The sequence below is a fragment of the Ahaetulla prasina genome, chromosome 1 (assembly GCF_028640845.1).
Source record: "Ahaetulla prasina isolate Xishuangbanna chromosome 1, ASM2864084v1, whole genome shotgun sequence".
In the NCBI taxonomy this organism is placed as follows: Eukaryota; Metazoa; Chordata; class Lepidosauria; order Squamata; family Colubridae; genus Ahaetulla; species Ahaetulla prasina.
Genome location: NC_080539.1, coordinates 152,802,573 through 152,817,840, shown reverse-complemented (window position 1 = coordinate 152,817,840; position 15,268 = coordinate 152,802,573). Strand labels below are relative to the sequence as shown.

General features: G+C 37.0%; 1 protein-coding gene across 2 annotated transcripts in view; it reads right to left on the bottom strand.

Moving 5' to 3' along the window:
• The window catches only part of ASAP2 (ArfGAP with SH3 domain, ankyrin repeat and PH domain 2), a 90,355-nt gene that overhangs the window by 49,028 nt on the left and 26,059 nt on the right, over positions 1-15,268 (bottom strand). For both annotated transcript variants that reach the window (XM_058178200.1, XM_058178193.1), the window contains exons 4-7: positions 12,393-12,467; positions 10,319-10,368; positions 4,577-4,706; positions 1,437-1,522 (exon numbers count right to left, since the gene is read on the bottom strand). In XM_058178200.1, the coding sequence (XP_058034183.1) occupies positions 1,437-1,522; positions 4,577-4,706; positions 10,319-10,368; positions 12,393-12,467 (341 nt within the window). The remainder of the gene's footprint in view (positions 1-1,436; positions 1,523-4,576; positions 4,707-10,318; positions 10,369-12,392; positions 12,468-15,268) is intronic.

The window sequence follows — 15,268 nt, the reverse complement described above, 5'->3', positions numbered from 1 at the left end:
GTGGCAAGCATGGCAGGGCAGGAGAAGCGTGAAATCCTTGCCGAATGACAGCACAATTCTGGGCTTATGATCGCAACCAGAACTAGCAAAAATTGACATTGCTAAAAGGTGCAGTCATGTGATGTTTCAGTTGATGACATCGCTTAGCGACAGAAACTCCAGTTCAAATTACAGTCATTAAGTGAGGACTTCCTATACTCTTTAACTCTCTCTTGAAAAGAAAGTTTCAAAGGAGAAAGGATACACAAATGTATACTATATTCCTGATTGTTTAGGCATCTGATATTTTGAGATTAAAATTATTAAAATCCTCCGGCGTGGGTAAACCACACACACACACACACACACACACACACACACACACACATACACACCTCCTTTGTTTCTGACCAGGTTCCCTGTCCTTAAAAGTTCTCTGTCTTAAAAGAATACAAGTCTTTAGTATCAGTCGCTAGCATCAGAATGATCTTTTAAGTAATTATACTTATAGCTCCCACAATTTCCATGGATTGGCAGACATCATCTCTGAGGGCAAGTTTGTCTTCTGATAAATGAGAATTTCCTGACTGGCTTTGACAAATATTTTGTAAGAGCATCTAGTACAGATTGTCAAAATCCCAAATTTTCCCTGCTCTGAAAAAGTATTCAGCAATAATATGTTATGCATATTCCATAGTATTAACCTGTGTAGAAATTGCCAATGCTAAATTCTCAATTATGCAAGCAGATTAAACTATATGTCTTGAATTACTGTGTGTTCTTTCTGATCTCAGTGAATTAATTTCCTTGTTTGAAACGACACTATTTTTAACAAGGAAATTGTTCTTTTGCTATAATGCCCAAAGATGGGATGATGAAAATCAAAATTCTACAGTTTTCCTTGCTTATTTTAGCCAAGTGAATGAGCGTAAGGTTTCAATCCTCATCCCAATTAGTAATCTGACTGATTCTACAAATTATGGTATAGAAATGCGCTATAAAACATGAGCTCAAAATGCATTGTGGACTCTTTGGAACTTAGAACACTTTGAGAGTGGTTAGAACATTTCTGACAAAGTTGAAAAAACTTGTCTTAAATGCAAAGGATCTGTTTTGAATTAAGGAATATTTGCTGCTTGCACTATTTCAAACTTTGAAAGTTTTGGCATTCTCCAATAGCAACCTGCTTCACTTTTTGTAATGACAAGATTTATATCTAAGTGGCCAGATGGAAATTAAGTATGAAATATTAGTATATGCCATAATATTATCTCACTCTATGCCTCATTTAATTGGAAATAATAAATCCTTAAGACAACAATCAGCCTTTTAAATCTCATGAACAGGTGAGGTATACAGGATTTTTTTTTTAAAAAAATCTGTGATGCAATCTGCCATACAAACTAATAAGAAGAGTGTTTTCAGAGACCATATCATTATCATGATGAAAAACATACTTGCACTGTGCATGGAAATACTTGATTAGATTTTGAAGCAAGTCAACTCCTTTTTTAATCTTGATTTCATTGACTTTCAGCAGATACTGTTGATAAAGGAAAAAAAAATATTTACTCTTTTTGAATTAAGAATAGCGAACAAGTGATATTCAATTCTTTTAAATTGGTTCAAACAGCATAGGCACTGCAGAGTATATGCTGCTTGAGAAGGTTCCCTTAGTTATTAAGCTTAATAAATAAATAATATTTAATAAATAAATAAACTTATAATAATTAAATACTTTAATACTGATTTAATTATTAATTATGTGTTCATTAAATAAAGCAAGCTTTGGGCACTTGATTCACAAAGTAAAGTATTTGAATCCATTATTTTCCTCCCACAGCCCCACATATATAAACATATTGCATATGACTGTTAAATAGAAGGTACTATAGTAAAGCTGTTAGTCGCTTTCTTTAAATAATAAAAAATATGACTGTGTCCAAAATTCAAATATATTTTCTATATGCAAGCCACTCTAGAAAGCACTTCCCACCTAAAACTATCACTATATTGAACAAACATATCTTTTATACAAGCTACACATAAACTAAAACAAATAATTTAGAATAGAATAGAATAGAATAGAATAGAATAGAATAGAATTTTATTGGCCAAGTGTGATTGGACACACAAGGAATTTGTCTTGGTGCATATGCTCTCAGTGTACATAAAAGAAAAGATACGTTCATCAAGGTACAACATTTACAACACAATTGATGATCAATATATCAATATAAATCATAAGGATTGCCAGCAACAAGTTATAGTCATACAGTCATAAGTGGAAAGAGATTGGTGATGGGAACTATGAAACGATTAATAGTAGTGCAGATTCAGTAAATAGTCTGACAGTGTTGAGGGAATTATTTGTTTAGCAGAGTGATGGCCTTGGAAAAAACTGTTCTTGTGTCTAGTTGTTCTGGTGTGCAGTGCTCTATAGCCGCTTTGAGGGTAGGAGTTGAAACAGTTTATGTCCAGGATGCGAGGGATCTGCAAATATTTTCACGGCTCTTCTTGATTCGTGCAGTATACAGGTCCTCAATGGAAGGCAAGTTGGTAGCAATTATTTTTTCTGTAGTTCTAATTATCCTCTGAAGTCTGTGTTTTTCTTGTTGGGTTGCAGAACCAACCAGACAGTTATAGAGGTGCAAATGACAGACTCAATAATTCCTCTGTAGAACTGGATCAGCAGCTCCTTGGGCAGTTTGAGCTTACTGAGTTGGCGCAGAAAGAACATTCTTTGTTGTCCTTTTTTAATGATGTTTTTGATGTTAGCTGTCCATTTGAGATCTTGCGATATGATAGAACCCAGAAATTTGAAGGTTTCTACTGTTGATACTGTGTTTTCAAGTATTGTGAGAGGTGGAAGTATGGAAGGGTTTTTCCTAAAGTCTACCACCATTTCTACGGTTTTGAGTGTGTTCAGTTCCAGATTGTTTTGGTTGCACCACAAGTCTAGTCGTTCGACCTCTCGTCTATATGCGGATTCGTCATTGTCTCGAATGAGACCAATCACTGTTGTGTCATCTGCGAACTTCAGTAGCTTAACAAATGGATCATTGGAGATGCAGTCATTGGTATACAGAGAGAAGAGAAGTGGGGAGAGCACACAGCCTTGGGGGGCCCCTGTGCTAATTGTACAGGTATTTGATGTGATCTTGCTTAGCTTCACCTGCTGCTTCCTATTTGTTAGGAAGCTTGTGATCCACTTACAAGTCTGTTCCGGTACCTGTAGCTGGTTTAGCTTAGTTAGAAGAATGTCTGGAATGATGGTATTGAATGCTGAACTAAAGTCTACAAAAAGGACCCTTGCATAGGTCTTTGGAGACTCAAGATGTTGTAGGATGTAGTGCAGAGCCATATTAACAGCATCATCTGTTGATCTACACATAAACTAAAACAAATAATTTATCACAAACACCCAGCATTGTTCATGTCTGCTCAGATGAACAACAACCAATTTCTTTTTGCTTAACTAATCTTAGAATCTAACGAAAAAACACCAACAATAAAGGCACACAGAGATGCAATAAACTTTTTATAACCACAATTCTCTTGTGTCCTAACTGAGAAGATTCTTCTAACGGGCATTTTAAGTATGAAGTTATTTGTTCTTTTATTATTGTGAAAAATGAGAGACAACAGGGAAAAAAATTACAGAAGAATCCCAAAGCGCACACAGTGGAATAGAGAACTGAAGCGTTCCTTCACAATTACAGAGACATCTTCTGCTTTATTTATATCATTCTCACAGTTCTAACTTTTTGTCATAATTCCTCAGTTTGCTACTCTAAAAGTAGTCCTCAACATGGCCTTTATTTTTCTGCCCTTTTATAATGCACCAATTTCCTATATTATAATCTGAACTCTTTTACTGATTTTTTGGGGTCACATTCAGATTGATAGACTTGGGTTAGTGTTTATTTCCAAACCAAGATTTGCAAGGCAGTTTCAAAACAGTTCTAATCACTATGCTAACAAGAGTTGATCTGATTGAGACATGATGCCATATTTTTAATTTAATTAGTAGACATGTGTGGGAAGACAGCAGGAATGGTAGAAAAGAGGAGAAAGTTACCCACTGGAATCCCTATCTTTTCCCCAAATATAATTTCAAGCAGCAGGAGAGGTACCATTATATTGTTTAAGCCTAAAGAACAACCAAGTTGAAAACCAAAATTAGCCCATCAAATTGTTCCAGAACAATCCAAAGGCTGAAGAGCCATTACAACTCTTTAAGGCATCAGCAGTATTTTCTCAACAGCTGTTAAACATCCCTGCTTAACTAAATCAACTGAAAATTTCATTTTCTAGCACTACTATGCAGCAGATGGTAATTTAAATGTATAAAAGAGACAATCCTCTAAGCCGAGGATGACATGGTTATATAAAGATTTTGAGTAAGGGGGCTGGTTTATAATCTGCAAATCTGTTTGGTTTATCATGGATAAAATGGAAAGTAATTGTGCCATCAGAAGAAATACCCCAAAATAAAAACTAGAAAAATCAAAGTTCTCTTCAGAGTTTTCCCACAAAACTTATATAACACAAATCATTTGTGTTAGGGAAGAATAAAAATTGTTCCATGTTTTACCTCACACATCTGCAATTGGAAAAATCTTCGCTCTTTTTCCATCTCTTCTGCTATTTCGGCCCCACTAATTTCTGTACGAATCATTCCATGTAACTTAGCATGTTCTTTTTTCTCTTTTTCTATTTTTGTCCTATATGGGAGAAAAACAATAAAATTATGCTTTACCCTAAACTTTAATTGTTAACTGTTATAATTTCAGAACAGCACAACCAATTTTAAATGGAAGTACAAAGTATCATCAAGATTAGTAAGGTAATGCTGTTGTCTACAATTGGGAACGGTCAAAACATTTGAGTTGCATAGTTCAGAGATAAGTAGACACTTTGAAGAACGTTTGGTTTCCTTATAAATACATTCATCTGTAACAGAATGAAATTATGATTATAATAATGATCTTTAAAAGGATGCCATAGAAAAGAAAAATCAGACACTGAAAGCAAGTTTTGATTACTGAGGAGAATCCTTGCCAATGAAGCTTACTGCTCTCAGGGTATCAACACTAATGCATGAAGGACAATGCAAGCCCAGATGCAAACCCAGATTTCAAAATATAATTCCTACTTTTTAATACTGGGGAAGAATCATGCAACCTTTCTGCAATATTAAGTAAGAGTAACTGTGACACATGAATCCCTTTCTCTTTTGCCTCCACAAATCCCGATTCATTTATTTATTCGAGAACTAAGAAGAAGAACCCAAAATGCTATTATTCAGTTCATGCAGTTCCAGTTTAGTACTTCGGCATTAACCAAATGCTAAGAACCAGGACTACACCTTTCTGAACTAGCTCTCAGAAGCTCCATATGGTGTCTAGACCTCTCCTTAATAACGGAAAAGTCCAAGAGGAAATTATATTATGGAGAGCCTTTCCATAATCTACAGGCAAAGTGACATATGTTACGGAAATGTCCCCATAACTTGGCCTACTTTTACTACATTTCACTATCATCTGCCGTCTTTTCATAATCAGCATTCTATCATGTTCTGAGCTTTATACGGCTTTTGCTTGTTGGATGGAGAGCACTTTGCCTTCACCCCAATCTGCCCATACCACAGCTGTCACCTCTTCCTGTTCCTGAGCCAAGTGGCGCTGTAAACGCAAGCCAGAAGGCAAGGACTAAAGGCTTCCAGGTCTTAGCAAGCCAGCTGCCCAGTCTACCCCAAGGTTTCTGCCAATATTTTAGGTTGAATACAAGCAGTAATCATACACTGGACAAAATCTGAACATGAAACCTACAAAGCAAAATTAAATTCAGGGAGTGAAAGGAGTCGCTCACAGTTTGTGCATTAGTTCCAAATTATTGTTCTTGAAATGAGTGAGTCGCCTCTCAAAAACAAAATACCGTATCATATATTCATAGCATATTTAGCTGATTTGTTAGCCGATACACTAAATTAAAAAAAAAAAAGCAGACCTGCTTACAAATTTGTAATCCAAACATCACGATCAGGGGATGGGGAGAGAAGTATAAAGAAATTCTTAAATAAAGGATTACTTGCAGAATCCAATCTGGGTCAGTCACCTGGACCAGAGGTTTGAGCTTTCAAATTCGTATGGGAGCCCATTGTCAGGGAAGCCTGAAAACTCAGGACACTAAACCTCTGGTCCTGGTGACTGACCCAGATTGGATCCAGCAACATTACCCTGGAACAACGTATATTTGCGTTGCATTCTTTTGTGAAAGAACAATACAATATAATTCAGAATGACATTGTTTCCCTTGTCATTTTCCTCAGCTGGTAACCTGATGAATGACTACCACTGGATTCTTTTTAAAAAATATTTATGTGCAGAAATGTTTTTGGTGCAAAAATCCTTTCAAAACATTTGGAAGAAGATTTTCCAGGGAGGAGGAAGGACTGTGTAGAACAGGAGGAACAAATTGTGCTTCAGAGAAGAACGAAGTGACTTACTGATTGGGCTGCCTTGCAGGTCAGACACTACAGACTAGCCATATTCCAACTTGGAATGACACCCCCCCACCCAAGAATTTTCAGCCAGCATCATGTGCGACGATTTTAGGAATTGTTCTCGTACAACACACCTGGAGGCATTGCTAAGTCTTGTACCAGAGAACCAACTTCCGATATATGTAATTTCATACAGCACATATCATTAAGAGAATGCTGAGACATCTTTATTCACAGGATGTAGATTACAGGCATTGTTTTCTCTGAATTTATCAAGAGTTTCCATAACAACTAAAATTATGATTAATAACACATCCTTCCTACTATCATGTTCCCAGCATGATAGTATTCCAACAGTGCTTCAGTAGGATGTTTCAGTGTTTTAGTAACACAAGGCACTAAGAAAACTGTTCTGTTTTTTATCATGCATTCTCAATTCTGGCAATATAATTTTATTTCTCAATTCTGGCAATAAAACTTTTTCTAAAATGTACTAATGGTGTTCAATACTTTCTCCTGTTTCCTCTGTAATGCCCAGCCACTATCATTTTAAGTCTGGAGTTATTTAGGCCGGCTACGACCAACACTAATATGAGTACCAATAGAAGAGAATATACTGTAAGTACTTCAGGACTGAATGTTGGAGCTCTCTGAGCTTGGTTTTTGCTTGGAGATGCTTCATTATCCCACTAGGTGACATCACTGATGATGTTATGGAGTGGGGTAATAAAATGTCTATAAAAAAACAACCAAACTCAGAGAGCATCAGGGTTAACATCAGTGCTGATGCCAAACTAATCATAGTTTTAGCTGTGAAACCTAGATGGAGAGGTCAATATTCATCCCTCTGTGACGTGATAGTTGTGCAATCTTCCAAATATTAGAATCAAGGGAGATACTCTTATAAATAGCATGTTCTTTAAAAGATGCCAAAACAAACAATAGCATTGAAAATTCAGAGTTGTTTTATCTGATCATGGGGGAAAGAATGATCATCAAATTAATATCTGTTGTTACCTAGAGATGCTGAGCTAAATTAGTAAAGGCAATTAATTGGTTCACTGCTTACTTGGATTAAAGAATCCAGAACAGCTGTAATACAAGCCCACAGGCAAGAAAACAAACACTAAAGGGATGCTTGGAAACAATCTAATTTGTATCACAGGACTAATGCTTTTCTTTGTCTCTAGAAATTGCTTGGGAAAAAAGGGATGCACATAAGTATGAAAAATGAAAGCAACCTATACCAACTGAAAGATTTTGGAATTCATATACTGTTAATTACAAAGGTTGCACATACTGTACCTACTCATTACAATTGTGTTTTAATACCGTATGTTGCTAGCATAACTTTGAGTCCAGTGAGATTGTAACTTAAACTGCATAGTGTACTCTGAAATCTGCACAATCTTTAAGATTGCAACCAAGTTGAAAAACCAAGATCATAATAACTCAATAACTTATTACTGGCATTGCATACAAAAAATTCATCTGATTGGAGTGTCAGGCTTAATGACCAGGAGTGATGCAGATTTGAAAACATGGGAAACTGCCTTACACCAAGCCAGACAATTGGCCAACATAGCTCAGTATTCCCTCCACTGATGGTCAGTATCTTCAAAAGGAAGCATTTCCAAGCCCCACCTAAAGATACCAGAGATGCAATCTGGGCGCTTCGTGGGCAAACCTCACACTCTGTCACTGATTTTACACTTTGTACCTAAATTAACTTCACTCCTAGATTTGAAGACTAAAACTGGAGAGAGACATTCAAATACACTCACAAACACTATCTAAATCAGGGGTCTCCAACCTTGGTCCCTTTAAGACTTGTGGACTTCAACTCCCAGAGTCCCTCAGCCAGCAAAGCTGGCTGAGGAACTCTGGGAGTTGAAGTCCACAAGTCTTAAAGGGACCAAGGTTGGAGACCCCTGACCTAAAGTATTCCTTTCTTTCATGATTTCCTCTGATGAGGAGGAAGATTACATCGACCGTAGAGATTACATCTACAGTAATCATGTTCAGGCCTAGACAAGCAAAAGTCTCCTTTAAACTGCCTCATTCAGCGGCCTATCATACATTTAGTGCAATGCATTCAGTAAGTGTTTGACTCAGACTACCTCCTCTACCATGACAATATTCCTCTGTAATGGCCATTTCTTCCAAATACAGGTAGTCCTTGACTCAGATCACAACTGAGCCCAAATTTTCAGAGACATATGTTAAGTGAGTTTTGCCTCATTTTATGACCTTTCTTGCCACTGTTGTTAAGTGAATCACTGCGGTTGTTAAGTTAGTAACACAGTTATTAAGTGAATCTAGCTTCCCCGTTGACTTTGCTTGTCAGAGGGTTGCAAAAGGGGATCACATGACACCAGGCATGGTCATAAATATGCGTCGCCAAGCGTTTTGAATTTTGATTACTGTGACCACAGGGAAGCTGCAGCCATTGTTACGTGTGAAAAACTGACATAAGTCACTTTTTCAGTACTGTCATAACTTTGAACAGTCACTAAATGAACAGTTGTAAATCAAGGACTACCTGTATGCCATTATTAGCTATTAATGCTTAAGTGTACTTGGTTACCACAATCAGTCCTTACCAGAAATAGTATAAAGCAACACAGATAAAGCTGTCACATATTCTATAGTGCTGGCGTAATACAAAATAAATCAACCATAGGCTAATTATTTCAGAGAACAGCTTCTTGCTCAAAAAACCAAGTGAACAGATTTGTTTTCTATATTTCTTTGGTTTCTTCATTCATTCATTCAAAACATTTATATAGCCATCCATCTTCTAACCAACACTGCGTGCCTCCCCTTCCAACAGGTGCCATGCTTATACAGGAAAAGTAGTTTTGTTATCTAATATAAACAGATATACAGGGATCCAGTATATTCATGCACGCATGCTAGATAGATATTCTCATTATTCTGACTCTGGAGCAAAAGATTACATACTGGGAATAGGTGCTGTAAGTATGATCAATCTTCAGAATATTCAATAGAGTGATTAACTGGGTATTAAACTGTAATAGTCTCAACGGGATAAATAACTGGCTCATCAAACAGCATGTTTATACAAACAGACAGGATTTTGGTTTTAGTATCAAGTTGTCTCAGCTCCTTCAAAATCTACCTTTCCAATTTTCAAATGTTTTTCAATTAAGGTATGCACGTTGTTTTTGGTAAGCATAATGCTATTGCACATTTAAGAGGCTACAGTATAGTGCAGGCAGGTCCAACCAGTGGCCCACAGCCACAGGCAGCCCTGGATGGCTAGTAATGTGGCCCCATAAGAGCGCAAACTTTTAACATTATGTGATTTTTATATACATTAACTGATATAGTGTAAACATAAATTTTATATGCATTGAAAACTGAAAATTTGTGGGACACATTTTTATTGCAGTATTCACTTTATGCATCCAAACTCTCCATACCTTTGAGGTAAGCCTGACTACTGTACAGCTAACAATAACAAATCAACCTCAGGCAGCTAGACTGGAACTAAATAGATAAAGATGAAGTCTTTAAACTGAGTATAAATTTTGGTGATTATAGAGATACAAACAGATTTCTGGGCAAGTGTACAGAAATGGTTTTTCACTGTCTTCTTCCAATTTCCCCAGGAATCTTCCATCCAAGTGCTTCCTAGATCTTAATCGAGCCTAGATTAAGTAGGCAACAAAACTTGCATGGAACCAAAATATGGCATATGATAATCCAATGTATCGCATCAACTCAACGACCCTTATTTTTGGGTGAACAAGCACAGAAAGAGACAATGTATACAAATTTGCTATGTATCAGAAAGGAAGTACATACACTTTGGTTTCATAGTCTTTCCATGCTTTATCGAACGGCTTCTTCAAATCCTATAGAAAGGAGAAGAAATCCACGTTAAACAGGCAAGTGACCATTTCTACTGAAATTTTTTATTGTCCTAATCACTTGGATTAAAAGCTGGTGAAGTAATCTTTGGAATAAATAGCCCAGTTTAGTTTTTCTCAAATTAAACTTTATACATTTGGAAGTCCAAGTACCTTATACTGGAAGAAGACACAGTCCTAGAGCTGTGCAAAGCCTTCAAAGAAAAAACTTAGCAAAACGTTTTTTGTGAGTAAAACACCTCTCCTTGAAGTGTTAATTGAAACAGCTACTTCCTTTAAAAGGGTTGTACTGCTGTTCTGAAGGCTGCCTTGAATGTATTCACACAGCTATCGTGCCCTTTTGCGGCACACACTGATTATATCTAGACCCACCATGGGTAGTTTACAAAACATTTATGTGAATCTCCCAGATGCAGCAGCTTTATTACTTCAAGGAATAAGAATGTGTTCCCACTTTCAAACCTTTCTTTCAAATGTTTTGAACAGTCTGACTCATTACTCTCACATTTAACACTAATGTGAGGTTCTAGGTGCCTCAAGTCTTATTAGAACTAAACAGAGATCTGTTCATGTGAAAAATGCTTGTTTGGTCCACATTAAAAGATTTTGTAACCCACCAAAACATATACAGTGCATCCATGCACTGTATATTCCAGCAACCCGCTGGAATTAATAAATGTTCTTTTTTCTTGCTGTAGCATTCCAATTAGTTGACCTTAGCAATCAAAACGTAAGGCTGGAGGAGTGGTTTCGGTTGGATTTACATGTCATGTCATACCAAAAGGTCTACACAAAGGTTTAATGTGATTCTATGAACCCAACCTTTCCGTCATAAAATTTACGTAAAGGTTCCCCTCGCACATATGTGCTAGTTGTTCCTGACTCTAGGGGGCGATGCTCATTTCCGTTTCAAAGCCAAAGAGCCAGCGCTATCTGAAGACGTCTCCGTGGTCATGTGGCCGGCATGACTAAACACCAAAGGTGCACGGAACACTATTACTTTCCCACCAAAGGTGGTCCCTATTTTTCTACTTGCATTTTTTACGTGCTTTCGAACTGCTAGGTTGGCAGAAGCTGGGACAAGTAATGGGAGCTCACCCCGTTATGCGGCACTAGGGATTCGAACCGCTGAACTGCCGACCTTTCGATCGACAAGCTCAGCGTCTTAGCCGCAGAGCGTGAGAAGCTAATCAGATTTTTTTTCTAACAGTATTTTTTATCTACATTTCTGATTTAAGTAGCAACACAGAATGCCCTATATCTGTCTGGCTTCTGAGTCACAACCCCTCTTGATGTCTAGTGCAAAATTAAACTAATCCCTGACTTGACAGTGAGTGTGACTGCATTATACAATAACCCTAACTTAGCACCAGTCAGGTATATAGTATTTATTTATGGGTGCTGGCACCATAGGATATTAGAAACCAAAGTCAGCCATGGTTTGCTAGTCAGCCAGTATCTCAGTCAGCTCTGCAGTTCACAATTAGATCATATTTTTTTTTGCCTTTTGAAATGTTTCTTTAAACATAATCCAACTGGAGTCATAAGACACCGCACACATGTTAAGGAAAAAGTGAACTTCTACCCTTTCATGGCATCATTATTTCAATATTTTTGGATCCGGAACGAAAGTGAAGAAATATCTCCAGCTTTCCATTTCTATGACTAGAGGGCAAATCACTATTGCCATCCTTCAGTGAATAAATGAACATGTATAATGTTTATGACCCATTTATTTAATTGGGTTCTCTTTGTTTTTAAAATTTGTGTGGAGAACAGATGTGTTAGGTCATATTTATGCAGAAATTCAAACGGGTTCATAAACTTTTAAATACCACTGTATATTAGTCCAAAATAAATCACTGCATCCAAGATGAAAAATTATCCATCTAGAAAGACAGGGGAGCCGGATATGATAGCAGAGAAATATCGTTTTCCTCCAGTATAAATTATAACATGTGCTTATGCTATTAAATAGTAACTTTTAAAAATAGAAACACATAACATACCCCTTTTACACCTTTTAGATCTCCCTTGAGCAAACTGTCCAGTGGAAATGTGATTATATTGTTCATGTTCTGGATCTATAAAAAAAAATGGTTGTCATCTACAAAGCATTTAAATATTTCTAAACAAACTCCTAGTAGGCTTTCCAAGAAAGAGATGCAAGATACCCATTTATGCAAAGAGGAAAAAGGATAATGAAGAATGCATTTCCCACATTTTTGTTGGCTTTAGGAATGCTTGATTTCCCCAATCCATTGTTTATAGTTGTTATGCTACTATTACTTTCATTCATTCAAACACAGCCTATATTGCACGGAACCTCATCTTCTTCCTCAGGAATTCCAAGCTCATTCTCATCCTAATAACCTAGCAAGGCACAATCTTGCTTCCTGATCAGGACTTGCCCTGCTGGTAGTGTAAACTCAAACGTGATTCATACCCAAGTTCAATCCGATTTGCTTGTTTACCAGCAGCAATTTAGGCCTCTCCCGATTTGCTTCATCACCCAAAACTCCTCAATAAAGCTAGGAACACTGTTCATCAAACCAGAAAAGACCTATTGGGTATTATCTTATCTTATCCAAGGCCCTTGTTGGTTCTATTTTTCAGCAGGCAACTAAAGTGTTAGCAGAACTGTTCACCACAGCCTAAGGAAACTCCTCATGTACTTCTTATAAGCAAAGTGCTTCCAAATAACCTTTTTTTTTTTTGGAGGGGAGACTAACTGAATAGTTTTGCCTTCCCTGAAAAATTTGACAGCACCAGTCATATCCATAACAATATGAAAGTGATCTGACTATGACACAGAATAAAAACTATTGTCTGCTACCCTCAGATTTTTTTTTATTTATTTACATTTATATCCCGCCCTTCTCCGAAGACTCAGGGCGGCTTACAGTGTATAAGGCAATAGTCTCATTCTATTTGTATATTTTTTACAAAGTCAACTTATTGCCCCCCCCAACAATCTGGGTCCTCATTTTACCTACCTTATAAAGGATGGAAGGCTGAGTCAACCTTGGGCCGGGCTTGAACCTGCAGTAATTGCAGGCTGCTGTGTTCTAATAACAGGCTTCTTACAGCCTAAGCTATCACGGCCCCATGACGATGATGTCGCAAACACCCCCCACCCCGATTACATATGGTCCTCTGTGCAAGTTAGGTCTCAAATGATCCGAGACAGTTTCACCATCCTCACGTTATCCATGAATCCTGAGCTACCTCTAATCCATGAGAGATTTTGAATGTGGAGAGATTTATTACAGGCAAATCTGATATTCAGCAATAACAACCAGAGATTAACTGCATCTGAGGTAGCCTGCTAACTCTCAAACTACCTCTTAATGCACCTACAGGAATTGGTACCAGGAGCCCGATCTCTGTTTGCCCATCACTACATCCCATCCTCTATTAGAAAGTACATCTAAAACTTTGTGTAGAGATTACGGGAAAGCACCGCAGTGCACAAAGCATTTATCTGGGAAATGTGGGCAGAAGGCCATTTCAAAAAAACTCTACCTTAATTGACTCTTGCAGTTCTCAAGGATCTGTATTTAAACCCAGACTGGTTTTAAAGAGACTTTCCTGAAATCTGTGTTATTCTTGCTCCCTTGGTTTTGCTAACTACAGGTAGTCCTCCACTTACAACAGTTCATTTAGTGACTGTTCGAAGTTACAACAGCACTGAAAAAAGTGACGTATGACCGTTTTTCACCCTTACAGTTCCTGTGGTCTCCCCGTGGTCATGTGATCAAAATTCAGACACTTGGCAACTGATTCATATTTATGGCAGTTGCACTGTCTTGGGGTCATGTGATCCCCCTTTGCGAGATATTGACAACCAAGTCATTAGGGAAGCCAGATTTACTCAACAACTGTGTTACTAATTTAATAACCGAAGTAATTCACTTAACAACTGTGGTAATAAAGGTTGTAAAATGAGACAAAATTCACTTAAAATTGTTTCACTTAGCAACAGAAAATTTGGGCTCAATTGTGGTCGTAAGGTGAGGACTAGCCTAATATCTATATACAAGCTATCCACTCAGTGTTGGAGGATCTTCCAAATTAATATGAAGAAACTATAGCAAGTGTGAACATAGGAAAGCTGACAAGTAAATAGCATCAAGTTAATGTTTCTTATACCTTGAAATAATCTGAAGCCATCGTCATACACATCTTCGATAGCTGGAGGCTGTTAATATTACTGTTACCGAATGTCAGATAAACTAACAGAGAATTTGGCAAGAAAAGAACAGCATGAATTGCCAAGGACCATGTTAACTTACTATTTTAGAAAGGTACCCCAGGAATCAGCTCCAAATAAAGCAATGCAAAGGTCTTTTTTATTACAAAGGAAATGGGAAATGAGAGCCCAAGGTGCAAAAAGAAAAGTTAAATATCATCTAATATGAAAAATAGTGTATCTGTTTGACTGCTTGACATAAACCCACCTGTATTTAAATTTTATTTTCGTGCACAGATTCTAAAACAGAACAAGAGTTAAGAAACATGGTAAAAAGTATTTAAACAATAAAGCCTGTGTTACGATTTCTAAAACAATAAAAGCTAAGTCTTATTTGTTTTTCAAGTTGTGTAATTTCAGAATCTGTTTAACAGTTTTGTAACTTTAATAATACCATACTCCTCATTGGTAAGACTTACTCTAAGGCTACATTTGTTTACTGTCAATCCTAATTATTCTATCAAATAAAAAGCAACCACACAGAGGGGTAGAAAAGATACTTGCAAGTATAGGATACTGAAATATACCTTTACAACAATCCATGTCATAATTTAACTTGAGAAGTATAATATGCCTTTAAATAATATCATATATACTCTCATACAAGTCCATGCATAGATAAGCAGATCCTCG